The 24,091-nt window shown below is 47.8% G+C and overlaps 1 protein-coding gene across 1 annotated transcript; it reads left to right on the forward strand.

Moving 5' to 3' along the window:
* The first annotated feature begins 4,488 nt into the window (after nt 1-4,488).
* LTBR (lymphotoxin beta receptor) lies at nt 4,489-10,973 on the forward strand. The gene is made up of 10 exons (XM_080914042.1): nt 4,489-4,736; nt 4,840-4,936; nt 5,171-5,296; nt 5,376-5,534; nt 5,896-5,992; nt 6,148-6,227; nt 8,302-8,409; nt 8,667-8,692; nt 9,496-9,712; nt 10,083-10,973. The coding sequence occupies exons 1-10, from the start codon at nt 4,641-4,643 to the stop codon at nt 10,322-10,324; spliced, it is 1,248 nt and encodes a 415-aa protein (XP_080770168.1). The 5' UTR covers nt 4,489-4,640; the 3' UTR covers nt 10,325-10,973.
* Nucleotides 10,974-24,091: the final 13,118 nt, after the last annotated feature.

Here is a 24,091-nt window from a genome sequence, read left to right on the forward strand (position 1 = left end):
AGTGCTAGGACAGCCAGGGCTATGTAGAGAGATCCTATCAAGGGGGGGAGAGAGAGAGAGAGAGAGAGAGAGAGAGAGAGAGAGAGAGAGAGAGAGAGAAGGACAGATAGACATTTTTACCTCTCTGGGCCCCAGCGCTCTCATTTAAAGAATGAAGGAGCAGGAAGTGGTGGGTACAGCTGCCAGATGACAAAGGTCTTGCCAGGTGACTGCATCTAGTTCTCTGCTCAGTACATGGGGGGACCTAAAGCCCGAGAACAAAGTGACTTTGTGGGGCCACGCAGGGGTGGGTTGTTTCCCAAGTCTGGTGCTGCTTCCCTGACTCCCAGGGTAGTAGAGTCTTGTATGATATTTCAAGGGTGTTTTTACCTTGTCTGAGAAAGGCTCCCTACCCAGGGCTTTCTGTTGCCTCTCCCAGAGCCCCAAGCCATCTCTTAAATAAGGGGCTGCCTTCTCTGCCCCACACCAGCCACCAGCCAACCCTCAGAACAGCCATAAACTCTGCAGTGGCTCTGGGGAAGGAAGTGAACCTTCAGGGTCGCAGTGGGGGTGAGCATTAGGAGTCACAGGTCTTCTTGCCTCTCCATTCCAGAGATTGGTGGCAGAAAGGGTTCCCTTCTCCATGCTCCCGAGGAAAGCTCATCACCTCCTGCTGTTTACTGTCAATGATGCGGCCCACATATGCACCTGTGTTCACATCCACGTGCCTACTACATATGTGTATGTAGACCATGTAGTCTACACATGTAGACTACACGTGTATGTAGACCATATTATGAATGCCCTGACGACAAGCACCAGGCTTGTTTGTCTTGGTGACTTTGGTGGGGAGCGGCTACTATTTCGGTTTGGTTTCTGAGACTCTCATCCTGTGGCCCAGGCTGCTCTTAGATTTTCAGTGCTCCTCTCCCGTCCTCCAAGGGCTGATGTTACAGAAGTATGCCCCTGGGCCCAACTTCATGATCATTACTTGTTGGCCCACTCCGCAGACAACAGACCCAAGGTGTGTATCTTTTGACAGAGTGGAGTGCGCACTGGGAAAACATCAGACATCTTGGCTTCCTCCGACAGCACATTGACTTGAGGGGGAATCTGTTAATTTATCAACATTTCTTTCACAGCCTTTATGCTTTCTGGGGTAAAATGGGTCACACAATGAAAAGTAACCCCTTTGCTCCTAGACTTAGCACTAACTACAGGGCAGCCTGCTGTGACAAACAGCATCCTTCTGTCTTTCTTTGTGTAGTATAAATTGAACGCGATGGACCAGGAAATTTCTCTCCCACCCTCAATTTAGTGACCCGGGAAGATGCTTAGGAGTCCTGTTAGAGACTTATTCCTTTGGTCAGTTACAGGACTTAACAAGGTCTTTGCTGCCAACATTCCCAGCCAGGCAATTCCTTGCTGCGTGGGCCTGTCTTGCACTGCAGGTCACAGCAACATCCCTGGCCTATGTGCCCTAGGTGACAGTGGGGATTCCAAGCAGTTGCAACCTAAAATGTTTCTAAGATATTTCCAAATGTCTTCTGGGGATCAAGGCTACCGAGATGGAGAATAACTGGACAAGTCTTTGCTCCCACTGAAACTCCAAACACTTAGGGAAAGGGCCGTCTTAACATCTGTCCATTTCTCGCTGTCTACCAGCCCCCCCCCCCCCCCAGGACTGGTTAAGGGGATCAGTTGGCTAAGGGAAATATAAGGAAGAAGGCAGGAGTGTTTTACAGTGAGCCACTCACACCAATTCTCCTTGGGAATTATTCATAGGCTGTGGGGAGAAGGGTATTTCTTCAGTCCCCTCTGAGGGAGGCCTGAGAGAAGAGCCCTTCATGCTTTCTGGGAGTCTGGGGGCATGCAGTTCTGGGCTGGTATGGCCCAATGGACATTGATAAAAGTTTCTAGAAGCTGGCAAAAAGCCCAAGTAACAAAGACTGTGCTGTGCTCACTAAGGATTTGAAGATTCCTCAGCCCGGGTCTCCATCCCCCAGAAGAAGGTTGGAGAGGCGTTATATTACCCATCTCATATTGAGCTGTCTGTCTGCCGTCTTTGGAGGCTGCCAGGAGATGGGTCAGATCTCCCCATCTTTCTGAGTTCTTACTCAGAAAGTCCCCACACTCATATACTTACTGTATAAATATACAAATAAACAGGTTTTAAAAAGCTAATGACAATCCACTAATCTACATGTGAAAACTCACAAACTTTAAAATACACATTAAAGGCAGTGGTAGACATTTAAAATACACATTAAAGACACCTTTAATCCCAGAGCTTGGGAGGCAGAAGAAGGCAGATTTCTGAGTTCAAGACCAGCATAGACTACAGAGGGAGTTCTAGCCAGAGCTACACAGAGAAACCTTGTCTTGAAAATAAAGGGGGAGGAGGGGACACTGGAGATATGGCTCAGCGGTTTAAAAGCACTGACTACTCTTCCAGAGGTCCTGAGTTCAATTCCCAGCAACCACATGGTGGCTCACAACCATCTGTAATGGGATCCGATGCCTTCTTCTGGTGTGTCTGAAGACAGCTACAGTGTACTCATTAATAATAATAATAATAATAATAATAATAATAATAATAATAATAGATGTAAAAAAAAAGACTGGCCACAAGCAAAAGATAATACAATATAGTGACTCCCAATACCTCTCTCTCTCTCTCTCTCTCTCTCTTTCTCTCTCTCTCTCTAATACATATGGATTTTCCCTAATGAAACATAAAAAAGAAGAAATAGTAAAATTTATCTAAGGCTGCTACCCACCCACTTGTTCCTTTATGTTTTTAAGAGATCCAAGTGATTCTGGCCCCGCCCCAACTCCCTGAGCCTAGAAGTCAGAGAAGGCCTGCTATTCAGGTATCTCCATCCTTGCCAGGTGGCCTTGGATGACTGATGCAGTTGCCAACAGAGTGGCCCTAATGGGCCAGCACCCAGTGAGGAGACAGCACGACTATCAGAAACCCAGGCAGGTTCCCCCAGCCTTCTCTAAAACTAACTCCATCGCCAGCATTTCACATCTCCACCGAAAGCCTGCCTGGATATCTGGTCCACCATGGAAAAGGCCAGTTCTCAGGTGAGCTATTGCAAGAGAAGACTTCCTCTCATTCCAAAGGAGACTCCAGGAAGGCAGGACGGATGCTGACATGGGCTGGCATCTGAAAATCAGATCTGGACTGCAGTTAAGTTCTGCCAGAGTGGCTGAGTCGTGTGGACAGCCTTCACTTACTCCATGAATATGTACCTGGTATGTGGCATAAGCCAGATCATGCTAAACTCTGTAAGCCAAGACTACATATCTAAACCAGGTAGGTCATGGGCCAGACCATAGCCTAGTAAGGAGCACAGGGCAGACACTAGGTTTCCTTGGGGGCTCCAAGGCTGCTTTCTGAATTGAAATTTGGAGATTGGGTTGGGTGAAGGGGTTTGGGGGTGGCAACCAGTGGAAGTGGGAAAGAGGGGTGTCATACACCAGCAGCTCTGGACTAGTAATGGCAGTAAAGGTCCACCAGGGTGAACCACCTTGGAACCCTACAATCATCTGCCTGACACGCTGGGCAGGCCCTTTGTAGAAAGTAAGGTACCTACACTGGCTGGGCTCTCAGGTTCCTCTGTATAAGAGAGTTATAGGCTTATGTGCACACAAGCTGGAACTAGGCTACCCAGCCCCAGCCCAGAGGTCCCCACTCACCTGGACCTGTGTTTACATACACACAGCATTCCAGAGAAAAAAAGAGAAGGAGAGAGGGAGAAAGAGAGAGAGAGAGAGACACACACACACACAGAAAGAGAGAGAGAGAGAGGCAGAGAGAGGCAGAGAGAGAGAGAGAGAGAGAGAGAGAGAGAGAGAGAGAGAGAGAGAGAGAGAGAGAGAGAGGTCTCCAGAGGACAGGACAGATTCAAGGCCAGCTGAACGCTCTCCAGTGTCTTGTGGTATGCCCCCTGGTGTGTGGTGTGGGTGGGCTTGTTACTGTAGCAGCTTCTTTTTTAAAAGTAACAGAGTGGAGCAGGACCCTCAGTCCCTGCCAAGTGAGGTGTCGGACAGACGCTGCATCTGCTAGCCACCTCTGGGTGTCTCGGCTAGGTGCCCTGTCAACCCCTGGTGCCTCCACTTTGCAAATCTGGCACCCAGCTGTCCACTGTCTTGCCTCAACATCCATGTCAGCTCAGCCTCAGCCTCTTGGAGGTCAGCCTGACAGATGGCTGGCCACTGGCTCTGCTGCGCCCCCCACTTCCCGCCAGTAGGTGGTCCTAATCCGCAGCCCCTCTGAGGGCCAGGCTTCCAAAGAAGAAAGGTGGAGGCCGGGTTCCGGGCCTGCAGTTCTCACGTGCTTTCCCGGCCACCCCCTCCCGCCCTGCGTCGAGGCGGCCAAGCCTGTTCCTCTTCCCCACGTCGCGATTGCGACAGGCCGGCCTCTGCTCCCAGAGCTCCCTGCCCCCGCCCCCCGGCCGGCTCTCTCCACTCCCACTTCCTGAGCCCGGCGCTGGAGCCCTGGAGGCCAGGCCCGGCCGCTCCCGGCCCCCGGGGGCACGTCGGCCCAGCCGCCAGGCTTGGGAAGTCGTGGCCAACGCTGCTCAGGACGTCCGGGCTTCCCACCTTCCTCCTAGGCCTCCACCCGGTCTGGTCAGCCGACCCGAAAGGCCGCCATGCGCCTGCCTGGGGCCTCCTCTCCCTGCGGCCTGGTCTGGGGGCCACTGCTGCTGGCACTCAGCGGGCTTCTGGTGGCCTCTCAGCCTCAGCTGGTGAGGGAGGGGCTAGGTGGGATGGGCCAGGTTTCTCTCTAGCCCTTCTGCCCTCCAGAGCTGACCCTGCCTCATTCTTCTCTGTCTCTGCCTCCCCTGAAAGGTGCCCCCATATCGCATAGAAAACCAAACTTGCTGGGACCAGGACAAGGAATACTACGAGCCCATGCATGACGTCTGCTGCTCCCGCTGTCCCCCAGGTGAGAACAGTGGCCCCAGGACGCTTGGGTGGTAGAGTTCAGCCAGAGTAACCCCAACACTGGTAAAACTAGGCTAGGAGAGAGAGGCTGAGAAGCTTTAGCATTGTCACGGACCCTGAGATTGAAGAGCCGTGAAGAGAGACCAAGAAGAGGCTCCGTGGCATGCAGCAAGCAGCGCTGACAGGGATAGACTCCTTGTCTCCTGATACCCCTCTCCCCCCATTCGCCTCATAGGCGAGTTTGTCTTTGCTGTATGCAGCCACAGCCAAGACACAGCTTGCAAGACTTGCCCCCATAATTCCTACAATGAACACTGGAACCATCTCTCCACCTGCCAGCTGTGCCGTCCCTGTGACTCTGGTGAGAGGTGGGGTACGCCCGGGTGGTGGGTACCCCTGTGAAGGCCAGCTCCGGTCTGACTCTTCCCTCTCCCGAACAGTGCTGGGCTTTGAGGAGATTGCCCCTTGCACCAGCGATCGGAAACCTGAGTGCCGCTGTAAGCCGGGGATGTCCTGTGTGTATTTGGACAATGAGTGTGTGCACTGTGAGGAGGAGCGGCTTGTACTCTGCGGGCCTGGCACAGAAGCTGAGGTCTCAGGTCAGAGGTCACTGAAGGCAGCCGTCGAAGGGGAGGCTGGGTGTCAAGGGCAAGAAACATGGTACTGTGTGAATGGTGCTTCTCCCGACTGGTGTTCTCTTTGGCATAAAGAAACAACCTATCATTCCTTGAAAGTACTCATAGGAGAGGGTCTGCCAAGCTGTGAACTAGTGTAAGGAGCTTAGAGGGTGGCTCCTATCGGCACTGGGGAGCTTGAGCAAAATGGCAGGCTGCAAAGCCAAGCTTGGGGAAGGTAGCAGCTACAGAACAGAATGGTTGGCAAAGAGGAGACATGAAGGAAGCCCTGTGCTAGTCTTCCTCTTACCCACTCACCCTGACTGGCTTTCCTTTCTTTTGCCAGATGAAATTATGGATACTGACATCAACTGTGTCCCCTGTAAGCCAGGACACTTCCAGAATACTTCCTCCCCCAGAGCCCGCTGTCAACCTCATACCAGGTGACCTCTCACCCCTTCCCAGATGCCCCCTGCCCAGGGGTTGTCATCCCTTCCGTCCGTGACTTCAGGTCCTCGCCTGGCCATTCCCTGGCCGCGTGCTCCTGGAGCTGGACACCAAGGGGAGCAGGAAGAGCTCAGTCTTGTTTCCTCCACAGATGTGAGAACCAGGGCCTGGTGGAGGCAGCGCCAGGTACCTCCTACTCTGATACCATCTGTAAAAATCCACCAGAGCCAGGTAAGGCGCTGGGCTGCGGGATACAAGGCAGGGTCTGGGGAAATACCCCAGCCTCCCTAATCCACAGAAACAGGGAAAGGGGCATCTTTCTTCCCAGGATTAGACAAAGTAAGAAACATTTTATCTGAAGAACTTGGAAGGAGGTAGGGTATACTTCAGTGTTACAACGCTGAACCCAAGTACCACCAAAAGGAAAAAACAAAAACTTGGAAAGCTAGATTACATACCCATACTATGTAATTGTACTCGGAAGGCTGAGGCAGAGGGATCAAGAATTTGGGACAGCCTGGGCTACAGAGTGAGACTGTCTCCACAAAGTGCCTGGACTAGAGCATCCCTAGACTTTTTTTCTTATACTTTCAAAACGATACATATTGTGCCAGGAAAGATTCCTGTACTGTGACGTAATTCTGACTGGCTTCCTCATTAGTTTTGGATGCCACTCCGTCCTAGCATTCCTTCACCAACTGCATACCTCACTGTGCACTTACACACGTCTTCTGGAGACACACTCCCCATTGGGCTCTTTCTAGGCTTTCTTGTTTCTTGGTTTCTGTCTTCGAGGAAACCCACTAGTTTCCCAGCCTGGTGGTTGACTGTAGGTTGTTTCTGATGACTATAATCATTACTAATTGGCAGAATGTAGTAACATTTTTGAGTGCCCAGACTTTTGTAATTATAGCTTCATGTACTGAGAACTACTCTGAAACCCTCAGTGATTCCATAAAGTGGGATTATTCATCCTCACAGATGGGGAGAGAAAACTGAGGTGTTAAATGAGATCACTCGTGTGTGTGTGTGTGTGTGTGTGTGTGTGTGTGTGTGTGTGTAAATCACATTATTACTGTCTGTATCCAGGTCTTCCTTACTCAGGGCCCATTTATAAGGTACACATGCTATAATGTGTTTTAAAAATTCATGTGGCAGCACATGTCTGTCATCCCTGCATTTGGGGGGTGTACCCAGGACTCAGAGGCTGGGCTAAGTGAGAGAAAGGGAATGAACATTTAGCTAAAATTCCCCCATTGGGCGTAGAACCCTTCTGCTCTTTCTGTTTTGGCCTATCCCTTCCAACACATTCCCTGTGCATCTCTAGTCATATCATTTTCTAAACTAAAAGTGGAGTGACGGACATGTTTTAGACTTGACATGTTTTGATGGGGAGAAGTTGGCAGTAGACACTGAACCACTGAACTATTCTCTTATATACTAGCTTTCCATATATTCATATATATGAATATATATATATGCACAAAGACACACACATGTTACCTTATATACTAGTATATTCCCTTATATACTATAATATATAACTAGCATATATTAGATGATATAGTCCCTTATAAGCTATATATTAGTTAACAATATATCATAAATATTTTTCCATGCTCTTTCAGGAACTTTCAGCTGTGCATCCGAAATCTGTGCATCAAGTATTACTGGCATTTCAGAACTAGGGTTTTAAAGTCTGTTAGCCTGCTTGTTTAATGTATGACAGACGGATGCTCGGATACATAAACTGACTTAATGGCAGGGACCTAGCCGTCCAGACGCCTCCGTCTAGTTTCTCTCCATGTCTTGCATTCTCTACTTCCTTAGGCCACAGCTGTGGTTGAATCACTGGGAGCAAACTAGGGGAACCAAACTCCCATCTCTCTGCCTCTTTCCTTCTTACACCCTGAGCAAGAGGATGAGCAGTTTGCAATTCCTACTCTCTGAAGTTCTCATAGGCTCAGAGAGGCAATCTCAGGTCCTGTGGCCCCTCTGTAAGATAGCCAGGTCACAGGAATGGAGCTCTCCCCAAAGGGTCCAAACACCACCTCCTCTCCCCCTTGCCTTTCACCCACTTCCATGGAAGCCAGCTTCCCAAGCATCCCTCACCCACTGACAGTGAGAGGTCTAGACACCACCACTCAGGACAGAGTCTCTCGTGTGGTCACAAGATCCTCCCCAAGACCAGCCTCAGCCCAAGGGAAATGGCTCCAAAAGAGGGAACGGGCTATCTAACTGCTGGAAGAAGCCCCTCCCCGTTGTTGTCCTTTGGTGTCATCACTCTGGTCTGCTGTCCTGGCAGGAACAATGCTGCTGCTGGCCATCCTGCTGTCACTGGTCTTCTTTCTGCTCTTCACCACTGTCCTGGCGTGCGCCTGGATGAGGCACCCTTCCCTCTGCAGAAAGCTGGGTAAGAAGGAGCCTCCACCCCCTATCCCACAAGGAGGTGGTGGTTGATGGGAGGGATGTTTAAGGGCAAACCCTCACACACAAGACTCTCAGGGTACTGGACACCATTCTCTCTCCTATCCTCATTCTGATGTTAGGTAAAGGTAACAATATCAGCCTCCTCTGGGACACTAGGGTTGGCAGTAGCACATGGTGTCAGGATAGAGGTTGGGAGTTGGGAAGGGCAGGCCTCACAACACGTTCTGTTTTTCATTTCAGGTACTCTGCTCAAGAGGCATCCAGAGGTAAAAGAGTGGGAGAAGCCATCCAGGAGGGGCGGGCCTGTGGGGTCAGGGAAGACAGACTTAGCCTCCATTCATCCCACTTATTGGTTGCCGAGTGTGCCACGGTCTCGTTGCCATTCTAAGCACCAGGCATACAGCCTCAGAAAGTGCCTCCCACCCTGGAGTTTGCACATGAGTGGAACAAGAATACAGTGCCAAGGCCAGGGATGTTAGCGCCCTTAGCTAGCATGTACCTGGACTCCATTGCTAGTGCCATAGGAGGCGGGTATCCAGGGTGGTGGCTCAGTTCTGTAATCCAAGCACTTGGGAGGCTGAGACAGAAGGTTCACCGTGAGTTTGTAGCTAGCCTGGGCTATTTGATGAAATTCAGGGTAGCCTGGACTAGAGTAAGAGAGCCTGCATCAAACAAAACAGAGCGACCACAACAGTAATTACACACACACACACACACACACACACACACACACACACACACCAGGTAGTAACCATAGCAACCATAATAAAAATGAGATGGATGGAGAGTGACAGCAAAGGATTAGGGTACATCCTTTTAGACAGCGGACAGGGCCTCTTTGATACACGGATTATTTGAGCAGTGAATTAAAGAAATGAGGAAGCTAACCAGGGAACTCCTGAAGAAAATGATCTAGGAACCGAAGGAGTACAAGGCCCTGAGGCAAGAAGCAGAGTGAGGGGCAAGGACAGACAACAAGCAGCCAGAATACAAGGGGTAGGAAAACGAAGGTATGGTGGAGTCTAGGGCCCTTTGATGTTGGATGGTTCTCTCTATACCTCTTCTACAGGGAGAAGAATCTCCCCCCTGCCCACCTCCGAGAGCCAACCCACATTTTCCTGACCTGGCAGAGCCACTCCTACCCATTTCTGGAGACCTGTCCCCAGCCCCTGCTGGTCCCCCAATGGCTCCCTCCTTGGAGGAAGTGGTGCTCCAACAGCAGAGTCCCCTGGTCCAGGCCCGGGAGCTGGAGGCAGAGCCTGGGGAACATGGCCAGGTGGCCCATGGTGAGCTGGGCAGGCCATAGAGGAGTAGGGGGAGGAAGGAAGGGATGGTTGCTGGGTTGGTGGGGAGAAAGAATAAGGTCCAGACAGAATAAAAGGATATGGAGGCAAGAGGGAAGGGAAGAGTCTGAAAGAAGCAGAGGAGTGTGTTCAGTACACATGGAACCTATAGCAAGGCTGGGCTGGGGCTGGGGCTGGGGCTGGGGCATGGCTATAATCTCAGCACTGAAAACAGGATTTCAGACCTATCCTCCACTACCCAGCCTGGGTCATGTGAGACTCAAAGGAAGGGGTAACAGATGGAAGGAGAAGCTGAGAGGAAAGGAGAAGAGCTCTGGAAGCATCCTCTCTCATTCCACCTTCCCTCCCACAGGTGCGAATGGCATTCATGTGACCGGAGGCTCTGTGACTGTCACTGGCAATATCTACATATACAATGGGCCAGTTCTGGGGGGTACACGGGGCCCTGGAGACCCTCCAGCTCCCCCTGAACCTCCATACCCCACTCCTGAAGAGGGAACCCCTGGCCCTTCTGAGCTGTCTACACCCTACCAGGAGGATGGCAAAGCTTGGCATCTGGCTGAGACAGAGACACTAGGGTGCCAAGACCTCTGACAGGACCAAGGAACCTATTTGCCACCCATGCTGGATGGCATCTGGGAGAGGCAAGGAGGAGAGAGGGTCCAGCACCTTCTTCCTGAGGCTGCTCTGCCCACCAGGACTCACAGAGTCTAGGAAGGCTCTGAGAAATAGAGCCCTAAGGGACTTGGCCTCAGACACCTCTTCAGAGAGAACCGGACACTAGCCGGGCACAGTGCCCGCCCAGGACTCTGACTACTGCCTGAGCAAGCCTGAGGCCTTGCCGCAGACCCAGCAGCTCCCAGAGGCTTCAGCCATTGAGCCTCAGACACAAGCAAGGCTTGTGACCCCACCATGCCTCTCTGCACTCTAAACGTGGCAGAGGAGGGAGCTGGTCACAGGGTCACTTGCAAGGACATCCCGGGGACCTTGCAAAGCTTGGTGGTGCTCATCCCCAACCTCCAGAGGCCTTGAGGGCTCATACTTTGTGGACCAAGATAGACCTTGGGTGAAGATGAAGGAGCATCCCTCCCTTGCTCCTGGGGGAGAGGACAGTGAGAAGGAGAGGAGGCGGGCTTGGGTAGCATTACCATGTGTGGAGGAGAGCTTGGGAACAGGAGAAAGATTCAAGTGTATTTATGAATTGTAACCACATGCAAATAAAGACAAGATGGAGATCCTTTATTTTCTTGGTTTTTTTTTTTTTTTTTTTTTTTTTTTTTTTTTTTTTTTAATGGAAACACACTAGACCAGCAGGACATAGGCAATGGTGAAAGCACAAGAATATAACCCCTCAAAGGCGCTTCTGGGAGGGTCCCCAGGTCCCATTCAGACAGCATCTCAATTAAGCAGCAATGGCTGAATGCTTGCCAGGAAGTATTCTACACACCTACAATACACACTGACTCAGTCCTCCCAATGCCCACGAGGCAAGCACAGCTCAACTAATGAGGCACAGATAGAAGTCATTTGTTCAAGCCAGTTAACCCAGCACAAATGTCTCTTCTTCCACAGGTGCAGTCTCAGGGCAAAGGAAAGCAGGGTTGTCTGGAAAGAGTAGCAGATGCTCAGTATCTACCCTATAAGAGGCCAACTTCCATGCCATTGGTGAAGAGAAACCTAGGTTGGTTTCTCAGCTCAGAAGGAGCAGTTATGACTGTGTGCAAGTTATCTTTAGCTAAAAACAAACAAAAGAGTCTTTAATATGTCTCTTGATCCCAGCTGAGTGATTGTGGTGTATGCCTCTAGTCAGAGCACTTGAGAGGCAGAGGCAGGCAGATCTCTGAGTTTGAGACCAGCTTGGTCTGTAGAGTGAATTCTAGTGTAGCCAAGGATACACAGTGCACCGTGAAACCCTGTCTTGGAGGGGAAAAAACTCTCTTGTCCCTTCATTAGTAAATGTCTGCTGCTCACACATTTATCCACCATACTGTCTAGCAGAGGCAACCGGAGCTTGAAGGATTGCTCAGTGCGGACTGTTCCTTCCATAAAAGGCAATTAGTATGGATCCAAGTGTTAGGAGCTTGTAGCTGGCCTTCATCAAGATGGTATGGCAGGAAAACACAAACCCCGGGAGTCTGCTGGGCCAACTGAGTGGATGGGTTATTTAAGGCTGACTATGAAAATCAGATCCAACTTCCTTCTGCACAAAGTGATAATGGGGTGCATCTCCACAAACATAAATCTTCTTTGTCATGCCAGAGCCAAAGAACAGGAATCCTTAATAATTGTTCCAATGTGTTTAGATTTCTTTTTAATTACTACATTCTGCCCAACAAAATAAAGAAGGCAGGGAAGATCAACAAAATGGGGTTCCAGGAACATTGAGAAGGCTCAGCAGGTAAGAGCAGGGTACCAGCCCTGATGAGCAGGTCTGATCTGCAGAGCCCATTTGGCAAAAGTAGAGAACTGACTCCCGAAAGGTGCCCTTTAATCACAAGTGTGCACAGAGAGACAGACATACAGACAGATAGACAAATAGAATAAGAAATGCTGTTCAGGCACAGCCCTGTATGACCTTGTTCAAACTGAGCCTTATGCTTGCCTGCACTGTACCAGTCCCAAACAAGCTCCTGTCTTGTCTGCATTGAGTACACAGACTAATTATGAAAAGCTGGCATCTTCCTGGTGTTGGCTCTTCCTGTCAGAAGCATAGCTCATCCATGTGTTGGCAGCACATCCATGTGTTGGCACTTTATTGTGTGTGTCCCACAATAGTACCTCAATGTTTTCTCACCTTTTCTCACTATGTATCCCTGGCCAGCCTAGAACTCCTCTGTAAAGCAAGCTGCCCCCTGGAACTTGTGGAGAACTTATGGAGATCTGCCTGGCCCTTTTCCAGGGAGCTTGAGCTAAAGATGTCCAGCACCACGTCCAGCTGAGGACATTTCATATTTTTAACTCAACTACTTGTTGATTCTTTTATCATCTATAATGATTTCCAGTTAGTTCTCTTAGATTATCACCTCTAAGTAATAAAAAATTTATCTCTGCTGTTTACTTATTTATTTATTTTGATAGGGCCCCATGCATCTTATCCTAGGCCGGCCTTGAACTCAGTATGTAGAGAAGGATAGCCCTGATGTCCTGATCCTCCAGCCTCTAGCTCCCAACTTCTAGGCTGCGTGCCTGGCTTCCACTGTTGAGTTTTTAGGCTTCTAGTATCCTTATAACCTAAAAGCATTGTCTGGACCTTCCAAAAGAATGTGAAACAGCAATACACATTTCTATTTCAGTCTTAATTTTGGGCAATATTTTTTGGCACGTTCTCTTTTTAAACTTTTGTAACCTGTTCTTTTAGCTCGCACACAGAGCAATGGGTTGCATTATGTGATCTTAGTACAAATTGCCAGGCACCTTGGCACAAGGCAGCATTTCCAGCATTCAGGAGGCAGACAAAAAAGGATCACCTCAAGTTCAAGGCCAGCTACTTAGTTCCAAGCCATCAAGGACTACAAAACCCTGTGTTAAAAAAAGTAACTAGAGGGCTGGAGAGATGGCTCAGCGGTTAAGAGCACTGACTGCTCTTCCAGAGGTCCTGAGTTCAATTCCCAGCCACCACATGGTTGTCTTATCATTGACACAAACCTGGAAGTGCCTAGGGAGAGTCAATCGAGAAAATGCTTCCATAAGATTGGCCAGTAGGCACGTCTGTCGGGGTATTCTCTTAATTAGTAACTGATGTGGAAGGGCTCAGCATATTGTGGGCAGCGCCTTGGGCAGGTGGTCCCACGGGACATAGCGAAGCAGGCTGCACAAGCCATGGAAACAAGCCAGCAAAGCAGCACTCCGCCCTGGCCTCTGCTTCAGATCCTGCCTCTATGTTCCTGCCCTGAGTTCCTGCCCCCGGCTTCCCTCAGGGATGGATTTATGAACTGTAAGCTGAAATAAGGTCATAATGTTTTATCACTGCAACAGAAACCCCAACTTAGACGAAATACCAAGAAAACAGCAAGAACCTAAACCAAAACCATCAAACAAAAAGTATACAACACATTGGGGTCCAGAGGTGCTCTGCTGCTAAGAACACTGTCACTCTTACAGAAGACCCGGGGTTAATTCCCAACACCTCCGTCGGTCAGCTCACTGCAACTCTTGCTAAGTGGACTGGATTCCTTCTTTTGGCCGCCATGAACAACTGCATGCACATGGTGCGCACACAGACAAGCAAGCACTCAGACATACATAAATAAAAATAATTTAAAAAAAAAACATGTAAGCACACACGTAACATCACACTTCACTCATGTTTGTTCCACGACCATCCTTTGTCTTAAGCACTTCCTCATTCAGTGGGAATTTAAATAGATGTAATGATTTGGCTATATTAAGGAAGTATCCACGCCTAACCATTCGTGCAAATCAGACGGACAGCGATTAGAGACTTAAGTGGAGAGACTGGGCCGACCTCCGGCAGCTGGAAGCCGGTGAAAGTGGACGATCTGGGACGGACTGTGCCGAGTGAGTCAACAGGATGTGCCGATGGGCCAGCAGCCCAACTCTCATGTTCTGGACTTGGCCTGGTGGTTTGTTACATTAATCTGAGCCACACTTTCGAAGTTCACATTTGGAAAACATTAAATAAGTATTTACTACGTAGCAGCCATTTTCAGATAAAACAGGATCTACACAAACTTGGCTGAGAACTTCCTGGAGTTTATGTACTAATTACAGACAGATGAGGGCTAAGAAGCAAGGGACTGGGGTCTGGTCCAGGCTTGAAGGTCAGGAAATGCTTCCTAAAGGAAAGGTATGGTGCTAGTGAAGGGTTACCCCAGTGGAGAGCCCTGAAGATGTGTAATCGGCCTACTCGGGAGCCCTGAGAGGGAATGATTTGCTTGGTACTAGAGAACTTTGTTCCAGGGAACGGAAGCAGGACAGGTAAACAGGAAGCTGGTTGTTCAGTCAGATAAACTTACAAACTGTAAGTTTGTAAAAAGTTTGTGAAGTTGGAACTTCACCCAGGGAGCAGTAAGAAGCCACTAAACTTTTTCTTTCCCAATGCAGTAAAATGTATGAAGTCAGAGGCTGAAAGGCTGGTGACAATTCCAAGGACTCTCTAGTCAGCCCTGGCAAACCTGACTCTGGCAGGCCTTGTCCTTCTCCCCCATGCCCTCTTCCTTGCTTAAATTACATCCCTAAAGCCAGCCTCCAGGGTCTAGTCCCTTATTTGGCACCTCTTACTCTTCCTGAGGCCAAACACCAAGGTCCAGCTATCAAAGTATTAAAGTCCAGAAATCAAACCCCACCTTTGGCCTACCTAACTAACCTGTCAAATAAAAATTAAACACCTTATCCATAACACTGGGTAAACACCTTTTGTTCTGTATTATAAAAAGAAAGAAAGAACCAGGAGTATGTTTGGTAGAGGGGCAATATGTTGAGGTGACAGGGGGTGTCTCTGCCAGCCCATGCTGAGACATCCCTTCTCCCTAAGGGACCAGCCACAGGACAGGTATAGTATAGAATAAAGTTTATTTAGGCCATGGGGATGGGAGTTGAGGGAGTAGAAACAAAGAAAGGTGGGGGTGGGGTGGGGAGAGAATAGAGGAGGAGAGGTCCACCATGAACTTGTGGGAAGAGGGAGGAGGGGAATGAGAAGAGAAGGGAGAGAGAGGGAAGAGAGTAACTGGGTAACAGCCCCTTTTATAGAGTCAGGCATACCAGGCTGTTGCTGGGTAACTGTGGGACAGAGCCTAGAAGGAATGCTAACACCCTTACCTTTATAAGCTGCCATTTTCCTAAGGGCTATGTCTGTCTCCTCTCTATCCAGAGGGGTCCTTTGTTCCCATTCCCCACCCCTATTCTGGGACAAACACCCCTTTCCCTTTTCCCTTGTCTTCCATTCTCTCTCTCCCCCACCCCCTTACTCTCTCTCTCTCTCTCTCTCTCTCTCTCTCTCACACACACACACACACACACACACATTGTCCTGGAACTCACTCTATAGACCAAAGTTTCACCTCTGCCCAAGTGCTGGGATTAGAGACTGTGTTAACACCACCTAGCTCTCTTGTCTTTGTCTCTTATTGCCTGCCCTTTCCTCCTCTGGGGCAAATAAATCTCTTTTGTTCTGAGATCTTGGTCTTAGGGCTCCTGATCCTATACTGGTCCCTTTCAACAATGGTTTAACAAAGGGAGTTTAACCCTTTGACACTCTGGTGTACTCTTAACTGCTGGGCCATTTGTCCAGCCCCTTGCAAAATTAAAAAAATTAATTAAAAAAATTATAAAGGCTGTTGCAAGCTTCTACTCACATGAGTATTCTAGAATATATGTTTTATGTCTCTTTAAAATTTTCATTTTTTTATTATTTTAAATTATGTGTAGGCTTATGTGTCTGCACGTATATATGTGCATGTAAGAACAGGTGTAAGAACAGGTATAAGGACAGGTCTAAGGACAGGTGTAAGAACAGGTATAAGGACAGGTGTAAGGACAGGTATAAGGACAGGTGTAAGGACAGGTATAAGGACAGGTGTAAGGACAGGTGTAAGAACAGGTATAAGGACAGGTATAAGGACAGGTGTAAGAACAGGTGTAAGAACAGGTATAAGGACAGGTGAAAGAACAGGTATAAGGACAGGTGTAAGGACAGGTATAAGGACAAGTGCCCACTTAGGCCAAAGGCAACAGATTCCCTGAAGCTGGAGCCACAGGTGATTGGGAGCCGACTGACATGATTGCTGAGAACCAAACTGGGGTTCTCTGGAAAAGCAGCAAATGCTCTTAACTCTGAGCCATCTCTTCAGTGCCCTCGCTCAGTCATTCTTGTTGCTGGAATCCCAGTTTATATTCTAGGAGACACCTGGATCTGGGAATTAGGGTATCCCACAGAGACATCCACTTTCTCTCTCTGTCTGGTACTGAGGATGGAATCCAGGTTGCATGCTAAACAAACATTCTACCAGTGAGTTACAACCCTAGCACCATAGTGATTTAAATTTTTAAAAAAATATTGCCAGTTATCTGCCCAGACTGGCTTCAAATTTGTGATCCTCCTGCCTCAGCCTCCAGAGGAGCTAGAATTCAAGGTGTGCTACCACTTCAAGCATTCACAATTTATTTTATTTATGTCTTATTATCTCTGTACTTGGCATCTAATGTGGTGGTCATCAGACAAGTCTGGAGTTGTCTTGTTCTTCATGTGGGTTTGAAGCATGGAACTCGGGTTGGCAGGCACCAGGCTTACACAGCCAGTGTCTTAGCCTGCAGAGCCTTCCTGTTGGCACCTTATTCCTCACTACTTCAAAAAAAAATGTATGAACGAAGGGACAGGGGGATAGTTTAGTGATTAAAAGCACTTGCCACCAAGACAAACTGACAATGTGAGTTTGGTCCTTACAGAGAGAAGCAACTTCTATAGGTTATACTCTCACCTACATACACATATACATGCACACGCATACATCAGACAAGCAAACAGATATGCACCGTGATGCTGGGGACTAAGCAGAATCTTGCGCATGCAAGAATGCCATCTCATCAGCTTCGCTTACACACGAGGTACAGCTTATCTTATTTTTTATATTTCTTTTTAAAATTCACATGTATAGCCACACTTTTTGCCTCTCCCTCCTCAGTGCTGGGACTATAGGTGTGTGTGTGTGTGTGTGTGTGTGTGTGGTGTGATGCTGAGATTATACACAGGCCTCAGACATGCTAGACAAACTACACTACAGTTCTACAGATTTTACTATTTATTTATTTGGTGGGGTGTTTGTTGGTTTGTTGTGTGACAAGACTTTTCCTGGGAGACAGAAGACACGCAGGCCTACTTACCCCAGACAGGAAGCCCACCATACACAGACATTAGATATCACCAAAGCCCAATTTGGTGAACCAGTAAGTTTTGTTGGGGTGACTTACAGGAATAAAGGTGTTGTTAGAGTCAAGTTAATACTAATTAATTAAAACTCTATAAGTCAGGGTTTTATCGCTATGAAGTGCCATGACCATGACAATTCTTATAGAAGACGTTTGATTGTGGCTGCCTTTCAGGTTCAGGGGTGTTGCCCATTATCATCATGGCAGGACATAGTAGCATGTAGGCAGACATGACGAGATGCTGGAGAAGGAGCTGGGAGTTCTACATCTTGATGCACAGGCAACAGAAGAAGATTGTGTGCCACTCTGGTCATGACTTGATCATAGGAGACATCAAATCTCATCCACTCAGTGACACACTTCCTCCAACAAGGCTACACCTCCTAATAGTGTCACTTTCTATGGGTCAAGCACTCAAACACATGAATCGAAAGAGGACATACCTATTCAAACCGCCACAAAGGGTGAGGGGTTACTTATAGGAGCAGAAATGACTCAAAGACATTGCCAAAGTCTCAGATCGTCTTGAATACATGTCACAGTGTACATGTGGAGGTCAGCCAACCACTTGTGGGTGTCAGCTCTCTCCCCGACCATGTAGATCCCAGGGATAAAGCTTGGCAGCAAGCTCCTTTGCCTGCTGAGCCAACTCACCGACTCAACCTTTACTCTGGTTATTGTTTACATCTAAAGTGCTTCAAAATATAAAAAGTTTTTTAAGATTTATTTTTTTTGTGTATGAATATTTTACTTGCATGTATTTCTGTGCACCATGTGCATGGTTGGTGGCCTCAGGTCAGAAGAGGATCCCCTGGACCTGGAGTCACAGGTGTGTGTGAGCCACCATGTGGGTGCTGGGAATCAAATCTGGGTCATAAAAAAAGAACAATAAGTGCTCTTAACTGTTGGGCCACCTCTCCAGCCCTTATTATTGTGATTATTATAATTTTATGAGGTTTTTTTTTGGAGACAGTGGTACTTTTATTTTGGGGGTACTGGGACAAAACCAAGGGACATACTTACACTAGGTGCACTGGCTGGTTTTATGTGTCAACTTGACACAAGCTGGAGTTATCACAGAGAAAGGAGCCTCCCTTGAGGTAATGCCTCCATGAAACTGAGCTGTAAGGCATTTTCTCAACTAGTCATCAAGGGGGAAGAGCCCAGCCCATTGTGGGTGGAGCCATCCCTGGGCTGGTAAACCTGGGTTCTATAAGAAAGCAGGCTGAGCAAGCCAGGGGAAGCAAGTCAGTAAGTAACATCCCTCCATGGCCTCTGCATCAGCTCCTGCTTCCTGACCTGCTTGAGTTTCAGTCCTGACTTCCTCTGGTGATGAACAGCGATATGGAAGTGCAAACTGAATAAACCCTTTCTTTCCTCCTCAACTTGCTTCTTGGTCATGAAGTTTTGTGCAGAAATAGAAACCCCGACTAAGACACTAGGCAAGTTCTCTACCACTGAGCAACACAACACTCCTAGCCTCTCTCGTCACTTCCCTCCCTTGTGTGCACACATATAATATATATATATATATATATATATATATATATATATATATATATATATAATATTATATATCAAAGTATATCTATGTAGATAAATATAGATATGATCTTGTTGTGTATCTCAAGCTGCCCTCAGACTCTTGGTGCGGTAGCGTCCATCCCCTGGGTGCTGGGATAAAAGCTCTGTCCCACCAAGCCCAGGTTTTTGTTCCTCTTAGGTGAGTTTAGCCTTGGGAACCTGGCCAGAAAGCCAGATTAAAAGAAAAAGCCTTTTTTCCTTCCTTTATAGGAGGAAGACAGAACAGAAATCATACAGCATAGCTCCATTCATAAAGTTTTAAAAGCCTGGATTACACTATTTAGAGGCACATATGTAAGTAGTGGAGCGATTGTAAGTACACCCCAGGGAATGAGAATCACCCAGGTCTCACGGCTTCAGGAAGGAGGAAGCTAGTTATGATCACAGAGGGGCGTGTGCATGACTTCTGAACTTCAAATAATGCTCCTTTCTTGGGCTAGGTGGTAATTATAGTTATTTCACTTTTATCCAGCGTACTGGCTGCTTGTGTGTCAACTTGATATAGGCTGGAGTGATCACAGAGAAGGGAGCCTCAGCTGGGGAAATGCCTCCATGAGATCCAGCTGTAAGACATTTTCTCAATTAGTGATCAAGGGGGAAGGGCCCAGCTCACGGTGGGTGGTGCCATCCCTGGGCTGGTAGACCTGGTTCTATAATAAAGCAGGCTGAGCAAGCCAGGGGAAGCAAGCTAGTAAGTAACATCCCTCCATGGCTTCTACATCAGCTCCTGCTTCCTGACCTGCTTGAGTTCCAGTCCTGACTTCCTTTGGTGATGAACAGCGATGTGGAAGTGTAAGCTGAATAAACCCTATCCTCCCCAACTTGCTTCTTGGTCATGATATTTTGTTTATAGAATAGAAACCCCAACGAAGACATTCAGTAAACAAGAATCAGCACACTGAGGCTTTCCATTAGGATATATATAGTTCTTACCATGAAACAGAAGACAGACTTGAACCAAGTTGAGAGTGATCTGAATTAGTCCCTTCTGAGAATTTTGAGATGAAGAGAACCAAGATGTACCTTCAGAGTCTTAGATATCTAGGTGATAACCGAAGAGGACCGTAGGCCTACCCACAGAACGAGGGTGAGAAGAGAAAAGCCTGAGCCAAGACCACGTGGACTCCCACGTTCAACAGACTGGAAGGTGGCAAACTAACAAATGATTCTGAGAAGCAAAAGCCAAAGGTGGAAGAGGGAAAGTAGTTTCTGGAGAGAGAAAGAGGGAAAAAATGCTTTTTGCAGAAGGGAGTGGTCAACATCCCAAATTTAAGTGTTGCAGTTCTAGGGAGAAGTGTTTTCCCACTGCAAGTGCTGAAGCTATGAAGGGAAAGGTATCCACGTAGTCAGGAGCCAAGGAATATCACAAAGTCACACAGCACAACAAACTTCACCCAGATTTATTGGGAAAGACACAGGGAGGTGGCTGCCTCTGCTCTGGAGAGATGCAGCTGACTGAGAGGAAGGCAGGATTTTATAGGGTTGGGGTGGCTTCCATGGTGGGGACTGGTAAGACTTCTTGTCTTGGGGTTGGGTGGGCTCAGTAATTAGTAGATTTCTGAGCTCAGGGACTGGTGGGTTTTCAGGACCCGGAAGTGAGCTTAGACTATTATTAATAAATATCCAGAGGTTGGGAAGAGGGCCAACATTATCATTAAACTACTTCCTGCAGTATAGGGGCATCAAAGTCCATGGGGCAAGTTTGATCTTCACCATCAGGGTGTAATTGGGGGTTATAGACCTCTGGCCCCATAGTTAGGGGCTGGTGATCTCATAATAGCAGCTGATTCAAGGTCTAGTTAGGAATCTTTTGAATCTGTTGCTGAAGAAAACTAGACAAGAAGTTTATAAGACAGGGTGCAATTAGTAGGGTTAGAAAAAGAAGAAGGAACTTAAGACAGTATCCAATTCCATACCAGACTGTCAATGATCCACTGGCCAGAGGCATTTCTTACATTCTTGGAAATCTGTCCAGAGCTGTCAGATCTTGTCTTTTACTATACCCATTGGCTGTAACATCTGTCCCTGAGGAAGAGACAAAGACCATCTCTCTCTACTGTTAGTAAAGCTAAACCTTGCCAGTTTTGTGGTGGTGGTCATCAGTCAGTTTGGCCCTGGAGGTTGAGGACAGTCTGAGCCACCCTTTGGAGGTCCTGGATGAACTAAGAAGAAAACCAGTAGTAGGTCGTTAGGGAAGTAGCTAGTCCTGCTGTTCCAGTGCTGACACCAGAGGTTATACCAATGCCTGTGAGGAGAGTTAGAACCCGAACCGTTCCCCATGTTGCACCGCTATAAACTCTGCGATGGAAACCAGCAAGGGTTCTTCTCTGGGGATCACTTAGGAAAAAGAACACCAGGGCACAAGTCTTAGATCATGCAGCAAGTAGGCATTGTAACCTTGGGTGTCACAGAGGATGGAGATGGGGAGATGTTAGAGAGGTTAGAACCTTTGGTGAATGTTGGATCACACTTTATATTTTTTTCTATACCTGGCCTAGTGGTTCTCCACCTTCCTAATGCTTCAACCCAGAGCCATAAGGTTATTTTCATTGCTACTTCGTAACTGTAATTTTTAGCTGAGTGGTGGTGGCACTTGCCTTAAATCCCAAGCAGTCAGGAGGCAGATGTAGGATTTCTGTGAGTTCAAGGCCAGCCTGGTCTACAGAGCAAGTTCCAGGATAGCCAGGGCTATACAAAAAAAAAAAAAAAAAACCTTAAAATAACTGTAATTTTGGTAGTTATAAATCATAATGTAAATATCTGATATGTGACCCTGAAGGGGCTGCACTCCACAGGTTGAGAACCATTGACTAGATGTTAGGGAAATGGAGTATATACTCTTTGTGTCTGTATTGTGCCTGCCAGGTGACTGCTGAACAGGACACATTACAGTTTGCTGGTGACACCCTCCTCCCATCCGGTGTCCTATAGACCTTGAGTGTAGAAGTGGAAGGATCCCTCCAGTATGTAAGAATGAAGGGGGAGTTAGGATGGCCCAGATTTGTCCCACGGTATCTGCAGGAACAATATGGGCAACCTTTGTAAGTTTCTGCCCACTTTTTTTTTACAGTAACCTTCCTCTTGGTCATAGAGAAAACAGGCATGGAATTAAGCCCTGGTGAGGGAGAGATGGATAAGAGAGTTATAGGAAACTGAATCAGCCTTTGACACCCTACCATAGAGCAATTTCTAGACCCTATCAGGACAGGCTGTTGGTTAGAGGGGAGGGTCTCTTGAGTCATAACTATCCATATGTAAGAGCTACCACAGTCAGGTGTAGATAGGAAGAAAAGAGGAGGAGAGAGAAAATTTAGATATACAAGATTTAGATATAAGAGATTTGGACAGTGGCTAAAGCTGCCACTATTGATGACGGAGCCAATTTTGGCCATTGGACAGTAAGTACTAAGGCCAAGCTGTCTGTGATAACGAAGTGAGACTTTAATAAAATCTGTCTATGGAGAAAGAAAGGAAGGGTCCCCAAATGATCTCCACTGGAGGAAGTTTCCATAGGTTCCAAGTGGGAGCAGAGAGGCAAAGGAGAAGCCCAGGAGGACACAGGGAAGCTGTAAGACTCCCAGGATGGAGCTGGAAGACAGGAGCGACAAGGTAGAAGAGGCCCTGAGTTCAAGGCTTAAGGAAGCTGCAGGACTTAGCTGGCAACTCCTCTAGAGGCAGGAGGCAAGGGAACAGGGAGGATTCCAACAGAGCAGAGAACAGCATTAATAACTATATATGATTAACATGTAATAGCATTAATAATTAAGTATCTTGATAACTAGCTAGTTGCCCATGTGGTGGGGCCCCAGAGGGGGTAGAAGACTCCAGGAACCTGAGAGAGGACACTTATGAGTAGGCGAGGAGAGAGATTTGGTCTTTTGCTATGGATTGTAATGCTAAATACTGGTCCCCAAGGCCTGGTTGCCCCCAGGGACAAGAGAATCCCAACTACAAGTAATGCTGTGTGAGCTTGCTCCTTAATTTTAAACTACTGGTTAAATAAAGATGTTGACAGCCTACTCACTAGACAGGAGATAGGCAGGGTCTCAGGCTTAAGGTCTGAGGACAGTCCAGGTGAGTGGGTGTCTGGGCCAGACCAAGTAAAGGCAGAGCTTTGTGACTTGGGGACAAAAGGTACCACTACCTCCAAGAACACCGGAGGGTACCTGATGTTCAATGGCGACTTCTTTAGACTCAGAGAAGTCTTTACCAACCTAAGGGGGAACTTGCCAAATTGCTGATGGTAAACTGGGTATACCAAGCAACCAGCAGGCCAAATGGTGAGTCTGTTGTAGATGGTCTGGAGATGAGGGATAGAGTCCTGGAGCAGCTCACACAAGACACTGGAGAGCCTATCCAAGTTAAGGCAGCAATGTAAGTGTTACAGGTCTGTAGTGCAGGTCTGAAGGGAAAGGTATCCTGGAAGTCAAATGGCACAACAAAGCTCATCCAAGAGATTTATTGGGAAAGATACAAGAGGGTGGCTGTCTCTTCCCCAGGTGAGAAGCAGAGAGAACTGAATGGGAGGCAGACTTATGTATGGTTTCTTGGGGGCAGAGTTCCCCAGGGTGGTGATTTCCAGGGTATGGATTGGTGGAATTTCAAGTCCTCATCTTGAGTAATCTCAGAGATTGATAGGTTTTGGAGCACAGGGATTACTGTGTTTTTGAGTTCAGGGATTGGTGGCTTTTAAAGCACAGAAGGGTGCTCAAACATTTTACCCTTTACCAAATGCTACTGAACGGTCTGCAGGGTTCAGTAAAATGAGATCATTGGCCTTAGCCAGGGGGCATTAGATGAAAAGATGGAGTGGAATGAAGATTTGGTGGGAGGCAGGCCAGGATACCATACTGCAAAATAACAGAAGGCATCTTTCAGATATGGCGCAGAGAC

This window comes from Micromys minutus (assembly GCF_963924665.1).
Source record: "Micromys minutus genome assembly, chromosome: 3".
Lineage (NCBI taxonomy): Eukaryota > Metazoa > Chordata > Mammalia > Rodentia > Muridae > Micromys > Micromys minutus.